This window comes from Boleophthalmus pectinirostris, unplaced genomic scaffold (genome assembly GCF_026225935.1).
Source record: "Boleophthalmus pectinirostris isolate CB_2022bp ecotype Guang Dong unplaced genomic scaffold, ASM2622593v1 HiC_scaffold_20, whole genome shotgun sequence".
Classification (NCBI taxonomy): Eukaryota; Metazoa; Chordata; class Actinopteri; order Gobiiformes; family Gobiidae; genus Boleophthalmus; species Boleophthalmus pectinirostris.
Genome location: NW_026571153.1, coordinates 17,572,490 through 17,591,735, shown reverse-complemented (window position 1 = coordinate 17,591,735; position 19,246 = coordinate 17,572,490). Strand labels below are relative to the sequence as shown.

The following is a 19,246-nucleotide window of genomic DNA, read 5'->3' as shown; positions in this document are numbered from 1 at the left end:
TCCTTAGACTTGTGTTGGAGATTGTTTTGCTTTATCTGGAATGTTCAAAAGTACAGTATCCAAATTATCCAGCTCAATGGAGACAAGCAGGTGACGACACCATTACATCAAATTACAGGTCAGATCTGTAAAGAGGCAAGCCCATTCTTGGTAAAAATGCTTGCTGTTCAATACCATACAGAGGAACATTCTAGGAAAAACAATAAAAGTCATACATGTGTTAAATGAATGTGAGAGAAACTTTGTTGGTAAAGAGGCCAGATCTACCAACTCGCAGTTTTGTAGCGCAAATCACAGCTCCCATGGGTGAATACTGTTGTTGTGTCCTTGGGCAAGACACTTGATATCCAATCACACCGACTAATGTGAAGCGGTTCCCTTTGAGTGTCCATTGGAGGTGGAAAAATGCTGTATAAATAGGACCAGTTTGTTACTCCATTCATTTTAGTGGTCAACAGGAGTAACAGAATATATCGTGAATAGACTTCCTTAGGCCTCTGTTTTTATCTGAAATAAACTGGTAACTAACTCTGAACACTGCACTGTAGTCAACGTGACGATATAGTCCTTCATTCTTCCAGGAGTGATTCAGTGTCGAGAAAGTTTCACTGTAAAACTACTCCCTTTGGGGCTGGACTTACTTACTCGGAGTATAATAAATTCGCAGTGCTTCAAGCCAGTACCATCAATTGAAAATGGCTTCTGGATGGTAAAAACAGAGTCCAGATGACCACGGATGAAACTTTCTCTACACAGCACGGTAGTACATCATCTTTGTAAAGTATGTCTTCTTAATATTGCCTTTTATCTTGCCTGCTGCACTGCAAAAACTAAAATCTTGCCAAATTAATATAACTTCACTTAAGAAGGTTTATCATGATTTGGGTAAATTTCACTTGACAAAATTATCTACCAATGGAACAAGACTTTAGTACTTGGCTATAGTAAGATGTATTTTCTTTTATTAAGATAAGAAAAACAACAACTCTTTGCACTGAAAATAAGAACAAAACCAACACTTATTCCAAGTTGAATTTACGCAAATCAAGTAAAATGTTCTTTAAAGGTTTTAACTTTGTGGTTCGGGGTTTGTCACCTGCTTATTTCTATGGATATATCATTGCTCTGCCTGGAATGTTCCACAATATGACATTAAACAGCTCTACCTTACATTTATTCAGTTTACAGATGGTTTTATTGCTCAAAACTGTGGCATTCTGACTCTGGTTTGGTGTCCATGAAGATAAAAAGGTTTAATACCATACTGTGAAACATTCCAGACACCCTCCACCAGAAAAGATACACAATGCACCTTTAAGTCATTTTAACGTGCCTACATATTTCTTTTTGCAGTGTGTGTCATTGAAGTGTCTGCCACTCTGACTAGACAGTGTTTTATGGGTTTGACCGAGCCTTGGGTTGCACCAGAACAAAGAGAGGTCCCAGATTCGCCCTAAACCCTCTCGTCCTTTTTACACCCTCTGGTCTGTGGAGCCACTTAGCCCCCCGCGGCTCACCAAACTGTGCTTAAATGAACCAGGCACTGATTAATGGAGGCAGGAGAGGGCCTTTGAATCCAATGTGACACAGGCCGATGGATAGAGAGAACCATACTGATACTATTTCAGTCTTCTAGCTTTCACAGTAGACTTCCAGTTTTGGTGAACAGAACTAGGCCTGTCACGGTAATTACTATATCTCCTTACCATTTAGTATATGAAAGATTGAACAATAGTTTTTGAGGGTATATTCTTGGGCCTCTTGGACTTTATTGATCCACAAGAGAAATTATTTGGACACAATAACTCACACGTCCCAATATAACATAACAACAAAGAGCTAAAATGTTAATAGTAATCTTACATTCTACATAAGTTGCAAACATAGCAAGAGACTGGAGTCAAATAAGACATCAATATATAAATGTGTATATACAAGTAAAAATAAAACAGAAATATAGTGATACTTACTGTTTGTGCTTTTTTCTTTGTACTTTTGGGAAGTTTTTAGTTATATTTCTGTTCTGCGATAAGATTTGAGCTGTAGAGAGTTGAATTATGAACTTGATACTCATTAGAGACAGAAACTAACTACTTAAGTGTTACATTTGATTTATTTCAGCTACTATTTTTTTGCAGTATTGTACATTTAGAATAGTTTTTGATGATAGTGCTGGATGGTTTGGTTTCAGTATTATAGTTTATCGTCTATATTTACTTCAATAATATATTGTACTTTAAAATGTGTAATCGTGACAGGCCTACACAGAATGCTTGCTTTACAAACTCTGCAACCATTCCATGTGTTGGCTTTAATGTATTTTCATTAGGGGAGCTGGCATTAGCCTTAAAGCATCACAAACTATGACAAACCAGGTCTGTTTTGGCGACTGACGTTCACTCAAGCACACATGAGCAACACACAGAGCCTTGTGAGAAAACATTACCATACGTACAACTCCATTACTGTATAGTAGTACATGTTTCATTATCATTGTAGCATCACTATCTCTTGGGGATGTAATGAAAATCACACAATACAGTACAAGTACAATATTCATTTCATATTATTGTGATGTTCTGGAGATGCTACAGAACTGAAGAAATTATATTTTTTCCTTTTAAAAAGTCTTGACAAACCTTTGGGACTATATTAGTGTCATAGTCCAAAGAATTAAGATAAAGTTAATTCTTCATGTTTTCTGCAGTGAAATGGAACAAAAGTCTGTCTATTGTAGTTTCCTTTCCTTTAGCTGTTGCTGCAGTAAAACAATGCATTTAAGCAAAGAAGCATATAATTTGATATGTTGTGATGGTCCACTAGAATATTGTGAGAACTTTGGCGATACAGTATCACAATATTTGAGTTATTGTTACATCCCTACTATCTGTATCAAAGATCACGATTTCTCCTTAGTAATAGAACTTAATTAGAAATAGTTTGTAATGTCTCAACAAGATTTAAAATTTGTTTTCAGAACAAGGAACGAGGTTGTACTTGTTTGAGAATTTGTTGTACAGACTAACACCTGGAATTGCTACTTCATTTAGTGAATTTAGTTTTAATTTTATTTGCACTGATCAAATGTTAAACTTCAGTTTAAGCAATATGCAATACACCAAGGTAAATGTATTCTGTTTTTTAATTCCTTTTTCTTGTCTAAGTTTTGAATCAATAACCTCTAATTCTCAAACCTGGTGTTTTTCTGTCCTTTTTTACACCTGTGACTTGCGAAATGAAGTGAGCAATTTTGTTGAAGTTATTTGCCAATGTCTCTAATTTTGTTTTGCTTTTTCCTCTTCCAGTATTTTGTTCATTTGGGGACGCAGTTTGTAATGTGGCAGCCGAGGCTTGATTAAAACAATAATCAGTGATGATCTGGGAAACAAAAAGGAAGCCGCGTGATTGGATAAATCGGGGGAGCGTATTTGGGCACCAATCAGAACTCATTGCCATAATCAACAATTTTTTTTTTTGCGTAAACTTTGCATGTAATTCATTTCACTACTTCTTCTTTCTCTGCACTATTAAGCCCAATTCACACAGGATTAGTTTTACCGAGAGATGTCTGTAAAATTGAAATTACCCCATGATGTTTTTTTTTTTTGTGTACTTTTGCACGAAATAAGCAATGTCAGTAAACTACCTGTTTTTACTACCTTTATTTTTAGAAATAGTGGACTGATATACACATTGAAAGAAAAGAACCTTTTAACTCATCAATCTTGCTTTTATTTTAAAGATCCTATATTGCACAAAATTACTGGACTTACAGAATATTGTTACTTCCTGTTTGGTTTCATTTACATATGTTTGAGTAATTTTTTATTGTTAGTCCCTCTACACCTTGTGATGTCATGAAGCAGTACTTTTCAAGTTAACAGCTACACCTTTAGTTCAGTAGAGCTTGGCAATTCCAGGGCTGAAATTCTCCAATGATTCTAGTAGTTGTGTATGGAATTTAAAAACACAGTGGAGCGCTTCCTGTATTAACATATGACTTCACAGAGTGGAACAAAACACAACTCCAGGTATGTTTTTGAGACGCTAACAAGATTACAACGTAGATCCAAAATAGCATAATATGTGCTCTTTAAGTTTGTTTTTAGCAGAATGGACCATGCACTGTAGCGTCTAACACAGTGTAAGAAACATAGTGATACTGATGCAATCACCAATTAGAATGGCATCCACATTTCTCATGAAACAGCCGCAGTCTTTTTTACTTTTCCATAACTGCTGGTTCTTGGTTGCCTCGACAATGAGTTTCTACGTACTTTTCAGGTCACATCTTGTCTGTGGAAATAAATTGCTGATTTAGCTCATATTTGTACCTAAAATGTAATTATCACAATTTACCAGGGGACCCTAGATAAAGTAAATTAATCCTGTGCAAATAGGGATTTAGACTATAGGTTATAAGCCATGCAAAACTTGAGGGGGCAGGAGTGCTACTTGGATACAGTCTCAAATACAAATGTTGAAAAAGCTGAGGCACTCAAAAAGTTAAAAAAAATTATTGAAAGCCTTTAATCCCACATGGGAGATAAAGTTCAAATCACACCAACTTGTTTCAACCTTCTGCCTTATTTTTTGCATTGGCTTTGAGGTTATAGACCATGTTTGGGAGTTTGAGTGTTTAGATTTGTGCTCATGTTTACCTCTATTGGTACACCATATAGATTTATGAGAAACAGAGGATGCATTACCAGATTGCACTATTGGCTTTACGTTGGAGGTAAGAATCTTGATGTAGCAATGATTATACCGGGGAGAATACATTTCCTCTAAACAGTAACACTCGCCTTTCATGTTGTATTAAACAGTCTATATTTAACTCTATAAACACTCTGTATTTTATTGGTTGAAAATAATTAATGGGCATTGTATTTTTGAGGACTGAGCAAAAACACATCTTATCCAGTAATGAAGATTTGTTTAATTTATCACAAAGTCTTAGTTGAGAGGGAAGGGTTTGACCCTATTTTAAGTTGTAGTAGTAGCTGTGTAGCAGGAAACAATTTCAGTGTGTAGTAACTAGCAGGTTGTTGGTTCAAATCCTGGGCACTATGTAACTTTTCTGGTGGAAGGTTTGTCACCTGCTGTCTCCAAGGAGATGTTTTTGCTTTGCCCTGGTATGCTCCAAAGTACAAAATCCAACTTATCCAACTCTGGAGATAAGCTCATCACAGGCTCCTGAAAATATGCTTTATAAATCTTTGTTCCACTTTTTTCTTGAGTTTTCAGACTATATTTTAACATTTTTGGCAGTTTTTGGTAATATATTCGTTGTGTCACCATGGGAAGTGTTGGACATTCCGCCAGTAGAGATACATGTTGAACACCCCTAAGTGGCAATAGGCTCTATTCACGCTTACGTCACAAACCAGGAAGATGTTTGGAAACATGCAATGACAACTTCCGGTGTAGTTAGACACTGGGCTCACCGACCGACTGATAAAACCCACTTGAAGTAAATGTCATGAAGACTGCATACGTATGTGCTGTTTGGAATAATCATGAATTTGGCGCCCTCATCTCTTCTAATCTCATGGAACCAGTACACTCGGAGTTGTGTGTCAGTGGGGAAATGATAAAAACTAAGGTATGGTTGTAATTGTTGATTAGGGCATTTTCTCTTTTTTCCACGAACAGAGCCCGCCGGAATTTGTCATCGACTGTTTCCAAATGTCTTCCTAGTTTGTGACATATGCGTGAATAGAGCGAATGTAGCCCATCTCATCCACTCTGTTCTTTTTCCTTTTTCGTATCCACTATTCCTGTAAAATGTCAAAATTAATTAAATATTGATATAACATTAATATAAAGCCCTGCATTCATTGTATAGTATCTCTGAAGGACTCCAGTTGTCATGGTGATGGCTGGCCAGAAAGACACTGCTGAAAAAGCGCTTTATAGTGACAAGTTTTTAATGGTGGGTTTTTGATTAATGGTCTCATTATTGCATTACAAGAAACTGATAAAAAGGCCCTTTAAATCCTGAAGGCTATTCCTCTGTGTAATTATATCTGCATTAAGAGCTTACGTGACTGCTTGAATAGAAAATGAGAAGTGTAAGATTTCAGTTTAGAATGAGTAATCAACACTATTAGATATGTTGTGTTGCTGAGGTTGGTGAATTTGATATCATAAGTACACATGGAGGCTGCAAGGTGGAGTAACAATATTGCTCCAAACTCCAAACTGAAGACCACAAATAAGACCATTTTTGTTTGGCTTGGGTTCACAAGTTTGCCATATTAATCTTATGAGTAACAACTAACAACAAGTATGCTGTTTGGATTAAAAAATCTTAGTTTTTTTAATACTTTACTTTTTAATGGTGAGAAAAAATAACTTTTGGTGAATGGATATATTAAAGTGCATTTTTTTGTTTAATCTGCATATTTATGGGTTTTAAGTTTTCTGCAATATTTTGGCTACGTTCAGACTGCAGGGCTTAATGCTCAATTCGGATTTAATTTGTGAAATTAGATTTTTTCGTGAGGTTGTTCACATTTCCAATTAAATATGACTTTTATGTGATCTCCAATGTGAACTTTAAATGCCCCAAAAGTGTCCCACATGCTTGGTGTTTACAGAAGTAGCCTAAATGCTGAGTTTGTCTCTCAAAATACGGTCCAGTTCTTTCGTAAAATGAAGAGGTTACACGTCCACGGCCGCTTCGTTTGTTTGAGTGTTTAGCCTCCTTGTATTTGGCTCACAGGCTCTTTATTTTTCGTTGACATTGAAGCCATGACCGCCTGTAGCCGTCATTTCAAAAACTGCTTGGTTCCCTTTAAGACCTCTCTGATTTGGCCTGAAAACAGGGATCATCCCAAATATGAATGCACTCGCTAACCTCGCTTTCCCGCCATTGACTAGACTCTGAGCCTGACGTGTAGGTGGGATGAATGTGACCTGGCTGTTCAGACTGAAGTCGCATGTCAAAATATATAGATATGTGTCAGTTTTAGGAGCACATATCCAAGTGGTCTGGGTCGCATTTGAAAAAATCCGATCTGTGTTCGTTCAGACTGTCATTAAAAAATCAGATACAGGTCACATAGGGGTGAAAAATCAGATTTGGGTCACTTCAGGCTGCAGTCTGAACATAGCCTTTGAGAACTTTTCCCATTCAAAAGTCAGGCCTATAGTACTTTGTTTTAAATTGATAATTGCTATGGCAGTTATATAATTTTGAAACCTATGATACCCTGTGATAATAATCGTAAACCATGTCAAAACGTACTAAAAATGCTTATTATAACTTTGACTTCCAAATTGGCTACTCTCCACCTCAGTGTTAAGCAGTTCTCGAGTTAGTGATGAAAAAATGGGACAGTTGCCATGGCATTTTACACACGTAAAAATCTATTCATGGGCTTAAGATAAATGTTATATGATGCCATTTTGAGGAACATTCCAAAACTATAATATTTGGTTTTGAATAGTTAATTGGTATGTCAACGGTCTTAACCTTTCATCATTCTGAACCCCATGGATGTTTATTTATTAATGTATTCATTATTTATTTGAATAGGAACAAACCTAGAGAATCAAATATCAAAATATCACACACATGCATCCTCTGAAGTCATCAAAATGGTACCTAGAACAGGAATTTGAGTCTCATGAACTTACTTTCACTTGAACAGAGCTTAATATAGCACTCTAACTCTATTTCTGTGCATTTGCAGGTGGGTTATGAGAATGCTGGCACTGTGGAGTTTTGGTGGACAAACATGACAATCACTACTTCATCGAGGTGAACTCCAGGCTGCAGGTGGAGCACACGGTCACTGAAGAAATCACAGAGTAAGTGTTGTTATCAATGTTTTTTTTTATATTCGCCGCTTTCTGATAAAAGTGGGATCCGTTTTGTGGAAAGTGCACTTTACGATTGCCCATTCTGGAGGAGTTCAAGCGGTATCCGACCTAACCTCCTGTTTGTAAGGAAATGGTCGCAGTTTTTGAGACTTGGTAGCAGGGTGGTTATCGTGTTCACCTCCAATTCCAGATTTTTACCTGTTTTTACAAGGCTTTTATATGAGTCAAGGTTCAATATTTTGCCATTGTCAGAGAAAAACAAAAAACAAAATTACATTTAGAGCATCAAACACTGCATAGTTTTTGATTAGGGATGCACAATCCAGCTTTTTCAGTTCCAATATTGATTTCGATACTATAGCCAATTACCGATATCAATCCATATCAGTGCAAGGACTGAAAACAGCCTTTATTTTCTTTATATAAAAATAAAATAGACGAAACTGATCCAAATGTGTTTATATGCAGCTGTTATTTATCTCTCTTTTTCTGAAGTAATTACAGAACAACTTTGTATAAATAAAAAATAATAATTCAAACGTTCTGAGACCAGTAAATAGTTTTATTACATGAATTTATATACCAAACTGGGATAGCGACTGAACCGATATTTGGAACCCGATATCTGATCCAGCAATTTTATCAGTATCTGCACCATTATCATTATTACCAGTGTCGAATTGGATGTTTTTTCTTTGTAAATATGGTGTTTTCTTGTTCTTTTTGATCTGACAGACACATGCACAATAAATAATCCTCCAGTTAGGTACTCCTTAGTAGCAACATGGTTCTGATCTCGAGAAAGCTAGCCAGGCTCGCTCACTTTAAACAGCAGAGAACAAAATGTATTCATATTTAGATCACTGTAAATGATGCTTGAAAACTGAGTTTTCAGAGTGCATTTATTATTGATAGTTTTACATAGACACATTCAATAAGCAGTGAAATATCTACTGTACCTCCTCCAGCATCTGAGAATCTGACACTCACGAATTGAGTTTGTTTGCATATAGCACCACTTATTACATTTTGATGACATATTTCAGCTTTTTTAAACGATTACTGCTTAGATGATGAAAATACTGCGGTTAAAAAAGGGCCCTGGATTTGAATAGCTGGTGTAACTTTAACAAAATAGAAACTGTCTCCTACCGAGGGAGAGAGGGCTGAGTGGTAACACCGCAGACTGTGGGGCAGACACGAGCAGGTGGGATCACTGAAGAGAGGCGCTGAATGATGAGGTCATGAGTTGGGGAATGAAGGAGGGGAGACTGTAGCAGAGGAGAATAAAAATAGATAAAAATAGCATCTAGAGAGCCACTGTCTACCTACTGCTGCAAGACATAAGGGTGCAATGTGTAACTTTCTTAGTGGAGAGCCTGCCACTTACTTGCCTCATGAAGATGCTGGAGTTTTGCTCAGAGTGTTCCACAGTATGGCATTTAAATAATCAGTTTATTACATTTATTCAATTGCAGGTCTTACTGAACGTTTATCTGTACGATGAGTGGGCTCCCTCTCCACAGATCAGACCTGTAACTTGGCCTGGTCGTGTCACATATTTGTATTTTTGGAGATAAGTTTAATACCATGCTCTGGAACATAACACATAAACAAACACATAAACACATCAGATATTACAATCTGCTCACTCATATACGTGATATAGGTGAAAAATAACCTGATTTCTGGAGTTATCCGATTATTGAACTGTCACGTAAACAGTAACATCTGGTCGGACTAATCTCATTTCTTTGCTTGTTCACACCTGTGTAGGTTTTGACTAGGGAAATTATGCAAAAAAGGGTCGAGTGCTGTGGTGAAGACAGAAATACAAGAGGAAATGTTAAAGGTCTTAAATGAGACACAAAGCTTTAAGCCATGTTCTAATGCTGTGCTGTCAAAAACAGACCTGGAGTTGTGTTTTGTTTCATTCACACGTTTGAGTAATCTTTATTATTAGTCTGTCTACATCTCCAAAGCTCAAAATGCTCAGTTCCACCTTGTGATGTTATGAAGCAGTTCCCTTTTACCTTCAGTAGAGATTGGCAGTTCCAGGGCTTAAATTATCAAAATGATTCTAGTGAAGGAGTATGGAGTTTAAAAACACAGTGGAGCACTTCATGTATTACACATGACATCACAACGTGGAACAGTGTGTTTTCTGTTTGAGAGATGAACTTATCCTAAATTTGCAGAGTTTGTGTGTTAAACCTGTGGGAATGAAACAAAACAAAACTCCAGGTATGCGTTTGATGAGGAAACATTTTAACATAGATCAAAAAATAGCATAATATGGGCCCATTTAAAGATTTGTTTTGTGTATGTAAACACACCTCGAAAATCAGATCTAATTATTGGGTATTAGTGATAATGATCTGATTCTTCTGTTTGATTTTTACTGGCCATGTAAATGTATCCACTGATTAACCGATCAGAAGTATTAATCCTAAATTGATTTATGAATGTATTGGTCTTATTGTGAAAAGCAGAGATATGCAAGAAAAGAGAAAGACCTTTAGTCAGTAGTAATTAAACATAATTTTAAACATTTTGCTTGTGAAAGATTACACACGTGACACTCATAATTGACAAGTAGTTATTATGGCCTATTTATGCTACTGACAGTCTTTAGTGGTATTTTGTGTGTCTCCCTGTTTTCCACCGTGTTGTCCGAAGCGACGCATTGACGGACTGATCCAAAACATAATTAACACGATTAATGAGTTTACTAACAAACAGATGAGGGACACTAAAACGCAGGCATTTTGGGGTTGAGTGGATTTAATGGTGAAATAATTGTACCTGTTCCTATGGCAACAAGACGACAACCCCTGGGCATTGATTGACAAGTGATTTAGTTGTATACTCAGGGCTTTTTAGATTTGTGTGTTTCATCCTCACCGTGTCTGTGTGACTGTTGCACAAAGAAGAGCTTTGATCAGCTGGCTGTGTTTGCATAGAGACCACTCGAGAGAATGTAGAGAAATGAAGGCGAGCAACCTCTGAGTCTAAACAAGAAGATGCCTTTTTCACACTTTGTTAATTAAAACTTGTCAAGGCAAACTGTCTTGTTGTTGCTGTCACTAGATGTTTTCATGGAGGATAAAAGACTGTACACCCAGTGACATGGCAATAAATACAAACGTTATTTTTAAACTCATGCAAATGTGTATAATGCTGCTCCTGCTACTTCTACTGCCACACTACTAATGCTACGCTACTATCAATGTCACTTCTTTTCTATCACTTCTACTACTGATAGACCTAATACCACAGTACTATTTTCACTACTGGGCCATGATAATTACTATATTGACTTATCGTTAAGAATATGATGGATGGAACAATATTTTTGGGATCAATATTTGTCGTGTGTACATTTTCTTTGCACTACTGGGAAATTGATAGTTATTTTTTGGCTATATGATCAAATTTAAGCTGTAAAAGGTTGAAAAAATAACACTTTATTGCAGCTCACGATTTTTTTTTTAGAATATTTTTCAATATTATATTTTCTTCAGCAATACATCATACTTCAAAATGTGTTATGACAGGCCTAACGTCTCCTATTACAGCTTCCAATTTCTGCTTCTGCCACTGTTCTGCGGCTATTGTTACTACTGATACCAATTTAATGTATTTATGTAGAGCTCAAAATCCCAATTGTGTTCGCCTTGCAAGACTTGACAAAATTGTTGATTTAACCAACAGAAAGAAAATGAAACTATGAGCTAGCCATTGGTCAATAAGAAACGCAGATTAACCAATTACTGATACCACTACCACAACAACTACTGCTACTACTTCAGCTGCTAGTACTTCTACTGCTACTATCTGATATAACTACTACTAGCATAGTTCTCTGTCTGATATGTATATTGTGACCAAAATGAGCAATACTACATTTGGAGGTACATCTGTATCGACCACATTGATCCAGTTATAGATTTCTCACTATTCTATTCCAGGCTTGGTCCTTGTTCATATAAATCACCATGTTGAATGTGTTACAGTACATTTCCATGTGATGTAGCAGCAATAACAGCTGTATTCCCACATGTGACAGAACATTTAAATGTGACGACTCTGGGATCATTACCTGGAATATTGTGAAATATAAACACATATTTGAGGTGTGAAACGGTGCTCTGTTACGTCATTCATTTCCCCTAATTAGAGGTTTTCCTAATGGCCTTTCACTTTATAATGTATAATATTATGGTGTCAGTACTATAATGGTAATGGTACGTGTTTACTGTGGAATTATGGCCAACTGATGGGTGACGTGATTACACACTTTTGTATGTAGAATATGGAACTTTTTCATAATCAACCCAATCATTAAGCAATATTTGTTATTGGAAAGGTACAAAATGTGCCTATAAATGCCTTTGTTGTGGTTATTTAAGAGCTATGTTATGTTATTTCCTCATAAAAAAACATACCTGGAGTTGTGTTTTGTTTCAGTCACACATGTTTACAAATCCTGCATATTTTGGCTTCTCTCAAACAGACAACACTCTGTTCCACCTTGTCATGTCAATACAGGAAGTGCTCCACTGTGTTTTAAACTCCACTTGCACTAGAATCATTTGGATAATTTCAGCCCTGGAATTGCCAATCTCTTCTGAATAAAAGGTAAAAGGTTGATGCTAATTTGAAAACTACATCTTTGTGATATTCCAAGGTGGAGCAGAGTATTTTGATCTTTGGAGACGTAGACCGACTAATAATGCAGGATTACTCAAACGTGCATGAAAGAAACACAACATAACACATCTGAGTATGTTTTTGTTAAGGTATCAACATTCTAAAATGGCTTAATGCTCACAAAAGTCTCATAGCTCAAAGTGTGAATAGACCATAAAAATAACCTCAAAATACAGAACTATAACTTCTTGTCCTTAATTTTTTATATATATATATAACATGAGATTCCATGGTAGTAAGGGTTAAGGTTGGGATAGGGTTTGGGTTACTTGTTAATACAATTTATCTACATGTTATAAGGGTAGTGTACATTTTTTTGTTTCATTTCAGTATCACTTTTATGTTGTATTCCCCACGTCTAACAGTAAAAGATGAAAGCAATGCCAGTTACCGGTAATTTCAAATGAAATATTAGCTAGGTAGTCATAATGTTCCTAAAATCATAGTATCATAGAAAGCCATTGCGACTATAGGACAGCAGATGTAGGAACAGTAATGGCACAACCTGTAGTTAACCTTTTGTTGAGTTGGCGCTGTACCTCGGGCTGCCTGGGAATTCTGAACAAGTGCGGTGAGGCTCTGAAACCTGCCTATGGGAAATTGGGGAGGGATAATTGCTGATGCTGCAAAAACCGGTCCAAGTTCAACATTGTGCGAGAGAGAATCAAAGGCAGAGTTCTAAAGTGGGGCTCTTGTAACCAGTGTGAAACAAGACCAAAGAAAAGATGAGGAAAAAGTAGTGAGACAAAACAAAAGGATCGGTAACAAATGGACAATGGAGGATTACAATATAGCTGCTTTGCCTGTGAAATGTACTAAAGGAAAATTCACCGGAGGTATCTGCATAGTGCAGGCATCAAAGAAAAGGCAATTTTGTTGTTTTGACGATACAGGAAATATAGAATAGAAGGAGTTAGATAAGAGAAACTTGCAGTATCATTTTTCAAACAAGGCTTATATAATTTACAGTCTATTTGGTAGGAATATACTGATCCAGCCTTTTCAGCTCTGGTACTGATATAGTTTTTCTTGATACAAATTATCAGCATAATTCAGCAGCGGTTCAACACGTTCATTATGGTTCTAAATGTCGAGACGGACCCGGAGGTGCGCTCGCTTAGACTGTCGGGTGACCACGGGTGAAAGGACCGGGCTAATCGCAGCTGATGCCCGATCGCACTGGGCGGACACCCTGCCCCACGGGCTTGGGGTTCTCTCAGGGGCAGTCCTAGATTCCAAGTCTTAGTCCAAGATTAGTCCTGGTTCGGTCCTGGTTTAGTCCTGTTTAGTCCTGGTTTAGACCTGGTTTAGACCTGGTTTAGTCCTGGTTTCAGTCCTGGTTCAGTCCTGGTTCAGTCCTGGTTCAGTCCTGGTTCAGTCCTGGTTCAGTCCTGGTTCAGTCCATATACAGCACAAAAGTTTGGCATCTTTGCACAGTTATTTTGTTGAGAGTAACTTAAAAGTGCTACAATAGTCATGTAATGCCGTACATTTTAAATACAGTAATATTGTAATGTCACAAATTACTTTGACATGACAGTAACAAGTAATAAAAAACACATTGCAGTTTTGAAGTAACTTGCCCAACAGTGGTGGTTGTTATTTTTATTGCAAGTAACTACTGAACAACTTTGTATGAATAAAAGTTAAAACATTCTGAGACATTACATAAGATTAAAGGCCCAACCAGGAACTGCACCAATATCATGGAACCTATACGCAATCCAGCTAAATTTCCTGGATCATCGCTGATATTTGATACCAGTATCAGTGCATCCCTATTATTTGATATAACTGAATAATAACATCTATTTACAAGCATTTTTCATTTTGTTTCCATTATTGATTCAATCCTAAACTTTTTGTGATAGATGTAACTCTTGGTTTCTCTTCTGTTCCTTTGGTCTTATGTCTCTTCTCTTGTGTTTTCTTGTTCTCTTTTTTCTTGCTTTACCTCTACCCTTCCTTGTTCTCGCTCTGGTTTTTAATTCACCTCGTGTCTCACGCCCCCCATAGAGTCCACTCGTTTGTCAAACTCTCCGTCCATTAATGCCATCCACTGTTCGGGCCCGTCTTCTGCCTTTGTGGCTCTTTCTGGGCCTGATGAAGATGGAGAGCTCTCATTTAAGACTAATTAGCTGTGGCCTAAATAGAAAAACAGTCAGGTGCAATGGGCTGGCGGCTCTCAGTGCAGGCCAATCAATGCAAGTGCACGCGCTAACCTGGACACGTATAGGACGCCATTTTGTACAACAGTGGAGTTAAAGACTAAGGCTTCTAGGCTCAAGTCTTTAGTGTGTTTTTCAAATGTAGGACAGTTAGATGTACTGTAGCAGTAACTGAATGCATTTGAGCCTGTCAAAATATATATATATATAGATGAGTAATTGTGAGTTATTATATGACACCTACACGTACTAATACTAGATAGTATTCAGGAGAAGGATGCTACTGATAATGATACTGGTATGGAATATCGGTGTTGATCCAGGAAAATTTGGCCATTTTCCATCCCTATACTACTATTGCTTAATATTGGATATTTGCAGATACTTAGACATAGTATTGGTTTATTATTGGTATCATAACTGAAAACCCCTAAATATCCAGAATACTATTACCTTCTTAAATACATGTCGGTAATTTAGGCTTCACTCTGCATGCTGCTTTTTCCCCAGTAACACATCGCAACTGAATAAATACATCTTAGATAAGTTTAATATCATATGTGAAACACTGCAAAGCTGTGGCATGTCCAGGGAGACATATGATGGACCTTCCACCAAAAGTTATACGCACCTTTTAATGATTGGCTTGTATAAAAACAACTCTGAATTCTGAAGTAATTTAATTAATTAGTGGAATAGCAATAATATTATAAAGGAAGAATAAATGGATGCACATTAATGTCATTGTCTAATGATTTATTTAATGACCAAATTGTGTGTAAATAGGATTTGAGTTGAAACTTATACATAATGCTGAACAACATATATCTAAAATAAGAAACCTAAATGCATACAAATCTGCTTTTTGTCCTGGCCTGCTTTGGGACAGCCCAGTTTGTGTGAACCCTGACAGTGTCCCCTCAGAGTCCATACTGGTGCAAAAGAGTCCCCAAAGACTGTAGGTGCCAGACACACTGATTTATATTGTGCAGTTTATTTAATACCCACATCATTTTGTTGGTCAATTTGACACTGTTAATGTAATCTATACCTGTCAAAATAAGTACCAGAGCCTTTGCCCAATATGAGTCTAATGTGACATTTAATTGGACATTTTGTGCTTGACCACATCATATTTGTACACCAGGGGGAGCTAGTTATTTGACATAATTAACCAGGTAACATTTTTGCTAAATAATCCAGTGCTTAATTTAGAAGACTGTAAGGATTAGGTTTTCAATATGACATTGATTTTCCATGGAGACGAATCACCATTTTCCGAAGTGGGGCATTATTCTTGTTCATGTGGGTTAAAAGCAGTATTAGATGTCTTTTGTAGCCTGCCAAGAAAAACACTATTGGCAACAAAAAGCTGGAATGAGAAGGCTTCAAATTGTGGCTTTGATCCAAAATTTCATCATGTCCTCAGAAAACCTGTTCAGTTGAGTTGTATGAACGCTATAGAGACAGCTGTGTGTTTGAACCTGGCTCCAGTATCAGTATGTTAACATACATGGAGTTGGCTTGTCAAACAGCTGGTCGCCCTAATTTTATTTGTTGTAAAGATATTAAGTTAAATTGGCTAAATATCGTGAGGCTACACTGAGTTAGATCATGTCATTAAAAACCAAAATCATTTGTGAATAATTGTTTTTTGAGGTTCATGCAAATGTGACTTCTGTTATTTATGGTCTATTGATTCTTATTATTTATCCTATAGAAGTAATTTGTTCTGTTTAAAGTGATAGCACAGTTTTGGAGATCTTTAGTAAATTAAATTATGGTTTCAATATACAAGAATATTATATTGATAGCTTTTCTTAAAAAAAAATCTACTTGGAGCTTCATTGAACTTGCTTTATTGCAATAGTACGCAAGTTGATATCAATGGAGTGAAGTGTCTTGCCCAAGAACATAATGACTGTACTGTATCATGGCTGATGTTGAACCAGCAACCTTCCTGTAAGATGACTATATACCATCTGAACTACTGTGGTCCCATAAATTTTAAATTGACTTAAATTTAGAGTTTAGTTTCTGTTATGCTCATGGTTGTCATAAAAGTTGTTACCCAGATTCTCATTGATACTAAAACCTTGAAGTATCAAAGAAAAAAAAGAAAAGAAAAGAACATCATTGTGGTGTCAAAATGGAGCCTTTCTTTTGTGTAGGAATGGAGTTTTGGAATTTTAGTTTTGTGCCACACCATGGCTCAGTTAAGACCTTGTTAAGACCTCATCTATAGTCCATGCCAGTTTGCATTTTAGCATTTGCTGTTGTATTTGATTTCCCAGCGTCTTAGTAAGCAGCACTGCTTATATTAGCTGAAGATGACACTCAGAATACCAAATATTTCCTAATGTGATTGTTGTGAAAAGTTTTTAAATTACTATTCGTAGCCCTAGTTTTGTTCACCCACTCCTTCCCCACCTTAGCAGAGGCACACGGTCACCCATTTGCAGACTGATCCAGAGGGTATAATTGTATTGCTTTACAATCGAAAGAAGCGCTGTCCACCAATCTCCTGAACGCAGCGTGTCCATTGACAGACATGCACTTTTCACACACACACACGCACTCACAAGCTCGCTGCACTCTGCCACCCCACGGCTACCCAGGCGGTTGGAGCAGGAAAGATCGTTTACAGCTAAATTATGGACAAATTGAACCTTGAGAGGAGAAGTTCAAAGGCAGGGCTGGAGTTGAATGCAGAGGCGGGCGCAGACTTATGCTGGGGTAGACAGAATTACACCTCCCAGACAAAATATATCTCTCGCTGATCCGGCTGCATCTCGTGTTGTGAACAAACCCTGTCGACGCATCAAACACAAGTGCCTCCATTGTGTAAAGCAGGGAGATGGATGAATATGGATTTGAATAATGCTCCCATATAAGGCTTTCTCCCAGTGTGGAAGTGCCTCTGGAAAACATTTCTCAAACTGGAGATGTAGGCATAATGTTGAATGTATGAAAGCTAAGGACAAGTATATGTAGTAAGACTGGAAATAGGAAATGTCTAAAAACAACAATTCAGCATAATGTACCGTATTGTAATTGCAATTTTACCTGGACGTCAACTGTTTATTTTGCTATACTATGTATTTTCCAAACTCAGTTGTTTTTGATGGTGTATCTTTTTTCTAAATAAGGTGCCAAATCTAAGTTCTTATAAGACATCTTGTCATGGCACAGACTACCACTCTGTGCCATTGTCAATGTTGCTACATGCCTATTATTACAACAGAATCTTAAAGAGGCCATATTGTGCTATTTTCTGATCTACCGTATTTTCCAGACTGTAAGTCGCACCAGCCCAAAAATGTGCATTGAAAAAGAAAAAAACATATGTTGCACGGGACTATATGTCGCACTTTCTGGGGACCAGGAACCGACATTTCATCTTGAAAGGCAAATCATAGTAATAACAGTAGAAACCATTGATCCATAAAGTAAATAGCGCTCCGCTTCCTCTTCTGTGTAGCTGTCATCAGACTCGGCATCAGTTCCAGTTAGAATTATTCCATCCTGTCTGAATCCAGACAGGATGGTTTCGGTTGGCATTGAAGTTCAGGCTTTGTTGATTCATTCAGTGACTTACAGGAAAGTTGCATGACGCCCCCGCCCCGTTACCCAGAAGCTGTTTTCTCCACTCCCGCTTTCAGCCAGTTCCTCACAAGTTTCTTGCTCACTCCAAACTTTCTTTCTGCACCTCGATTACTGTTTTCAGCTGAATATTTCACTATTTGCAACAAGACAGCGGCTTTTTCTACAGGAGACATGCAAAATAGTGTGTGAAGTGACAGTGGTTCAGGAGTAATAGTAGTACAAAATACTGACACACGAGCCTAGACCCTCTCGCGGCTGTCAGTGTGAAAATTTTAATATATAACTCGCACTGGAGTATAAGTCAGACCACCCATGAACAAAAGTGCGACTTATAGAAAAATACAATATGTTATAATATTGTTACATCATCAAGCACATACCTGGAACTTTAACTTCCTGGGTTATTTTTAAAGACAATACAGTAACGTGTATTTACCTTGTTGACATGTTTCGTTTGCTAGCTGCAAGCCATCTTCAGAACTGTCCCCGGTGTTGGTGGTAACGTGTTGTATATCAACTGTTGTTAATTCCTGTAGGCGGCAGGTGGCTCAGACTGACCACGCCTCCCGTCACCTGGTGTTCTCTGGAGGAGGGGTCCCAGGAGTGTGAAAGGACGAACTCTCCGTCATCACAGTTAATGCTGTCCGTGCCTCGTTTCCTGATTTCAATGGCCTCCCTGATCCAACGTTTGAACTTATTTTCCGATCCAATGACCCTTATCCCCTCCCAATCCAAAATGTGGTTATTTCTTTTACAGTGGTCTGAAATGGCGGATTTTAGGTTTTCCTGTTCTGTTTATCTTTTTGTGTTCTGGTGAGTTTCCCTGATGTTTTCTTTTCACACCTTTTTCATACCTGGAGTTGTGTTTTGTTTCATTCACACATGTTTAACACACAACTTGCATATTTAGGCAGAATTCTTCTCTCAAA

At 37.3% G+C, this 19,246-nt stretch overlaps 1 protein-coding gene across 1 annotated transcript in view; it reads left to right on the top strand.

Annotated features, from left to right (window-relative positions):
- Nucleotides 1-19,246, top strand: part of LOC110159307 (pyruvate carboxylase, mitochondrial) — a 606,539-nt gene that overhangs the window by 72,773 nt on the left and 514,520 nt on the right. The window contains 2 exon segments of the mRNA XM_055156707.1: nucleotides 7,701-7,731; nucleotides 7,734-7,818. Of these exon segments, the coding sequence (XP_055012682.1) occupies nucleotides 7,701-7,731; nucleotides 7,734-7,818 (116 nt within the window).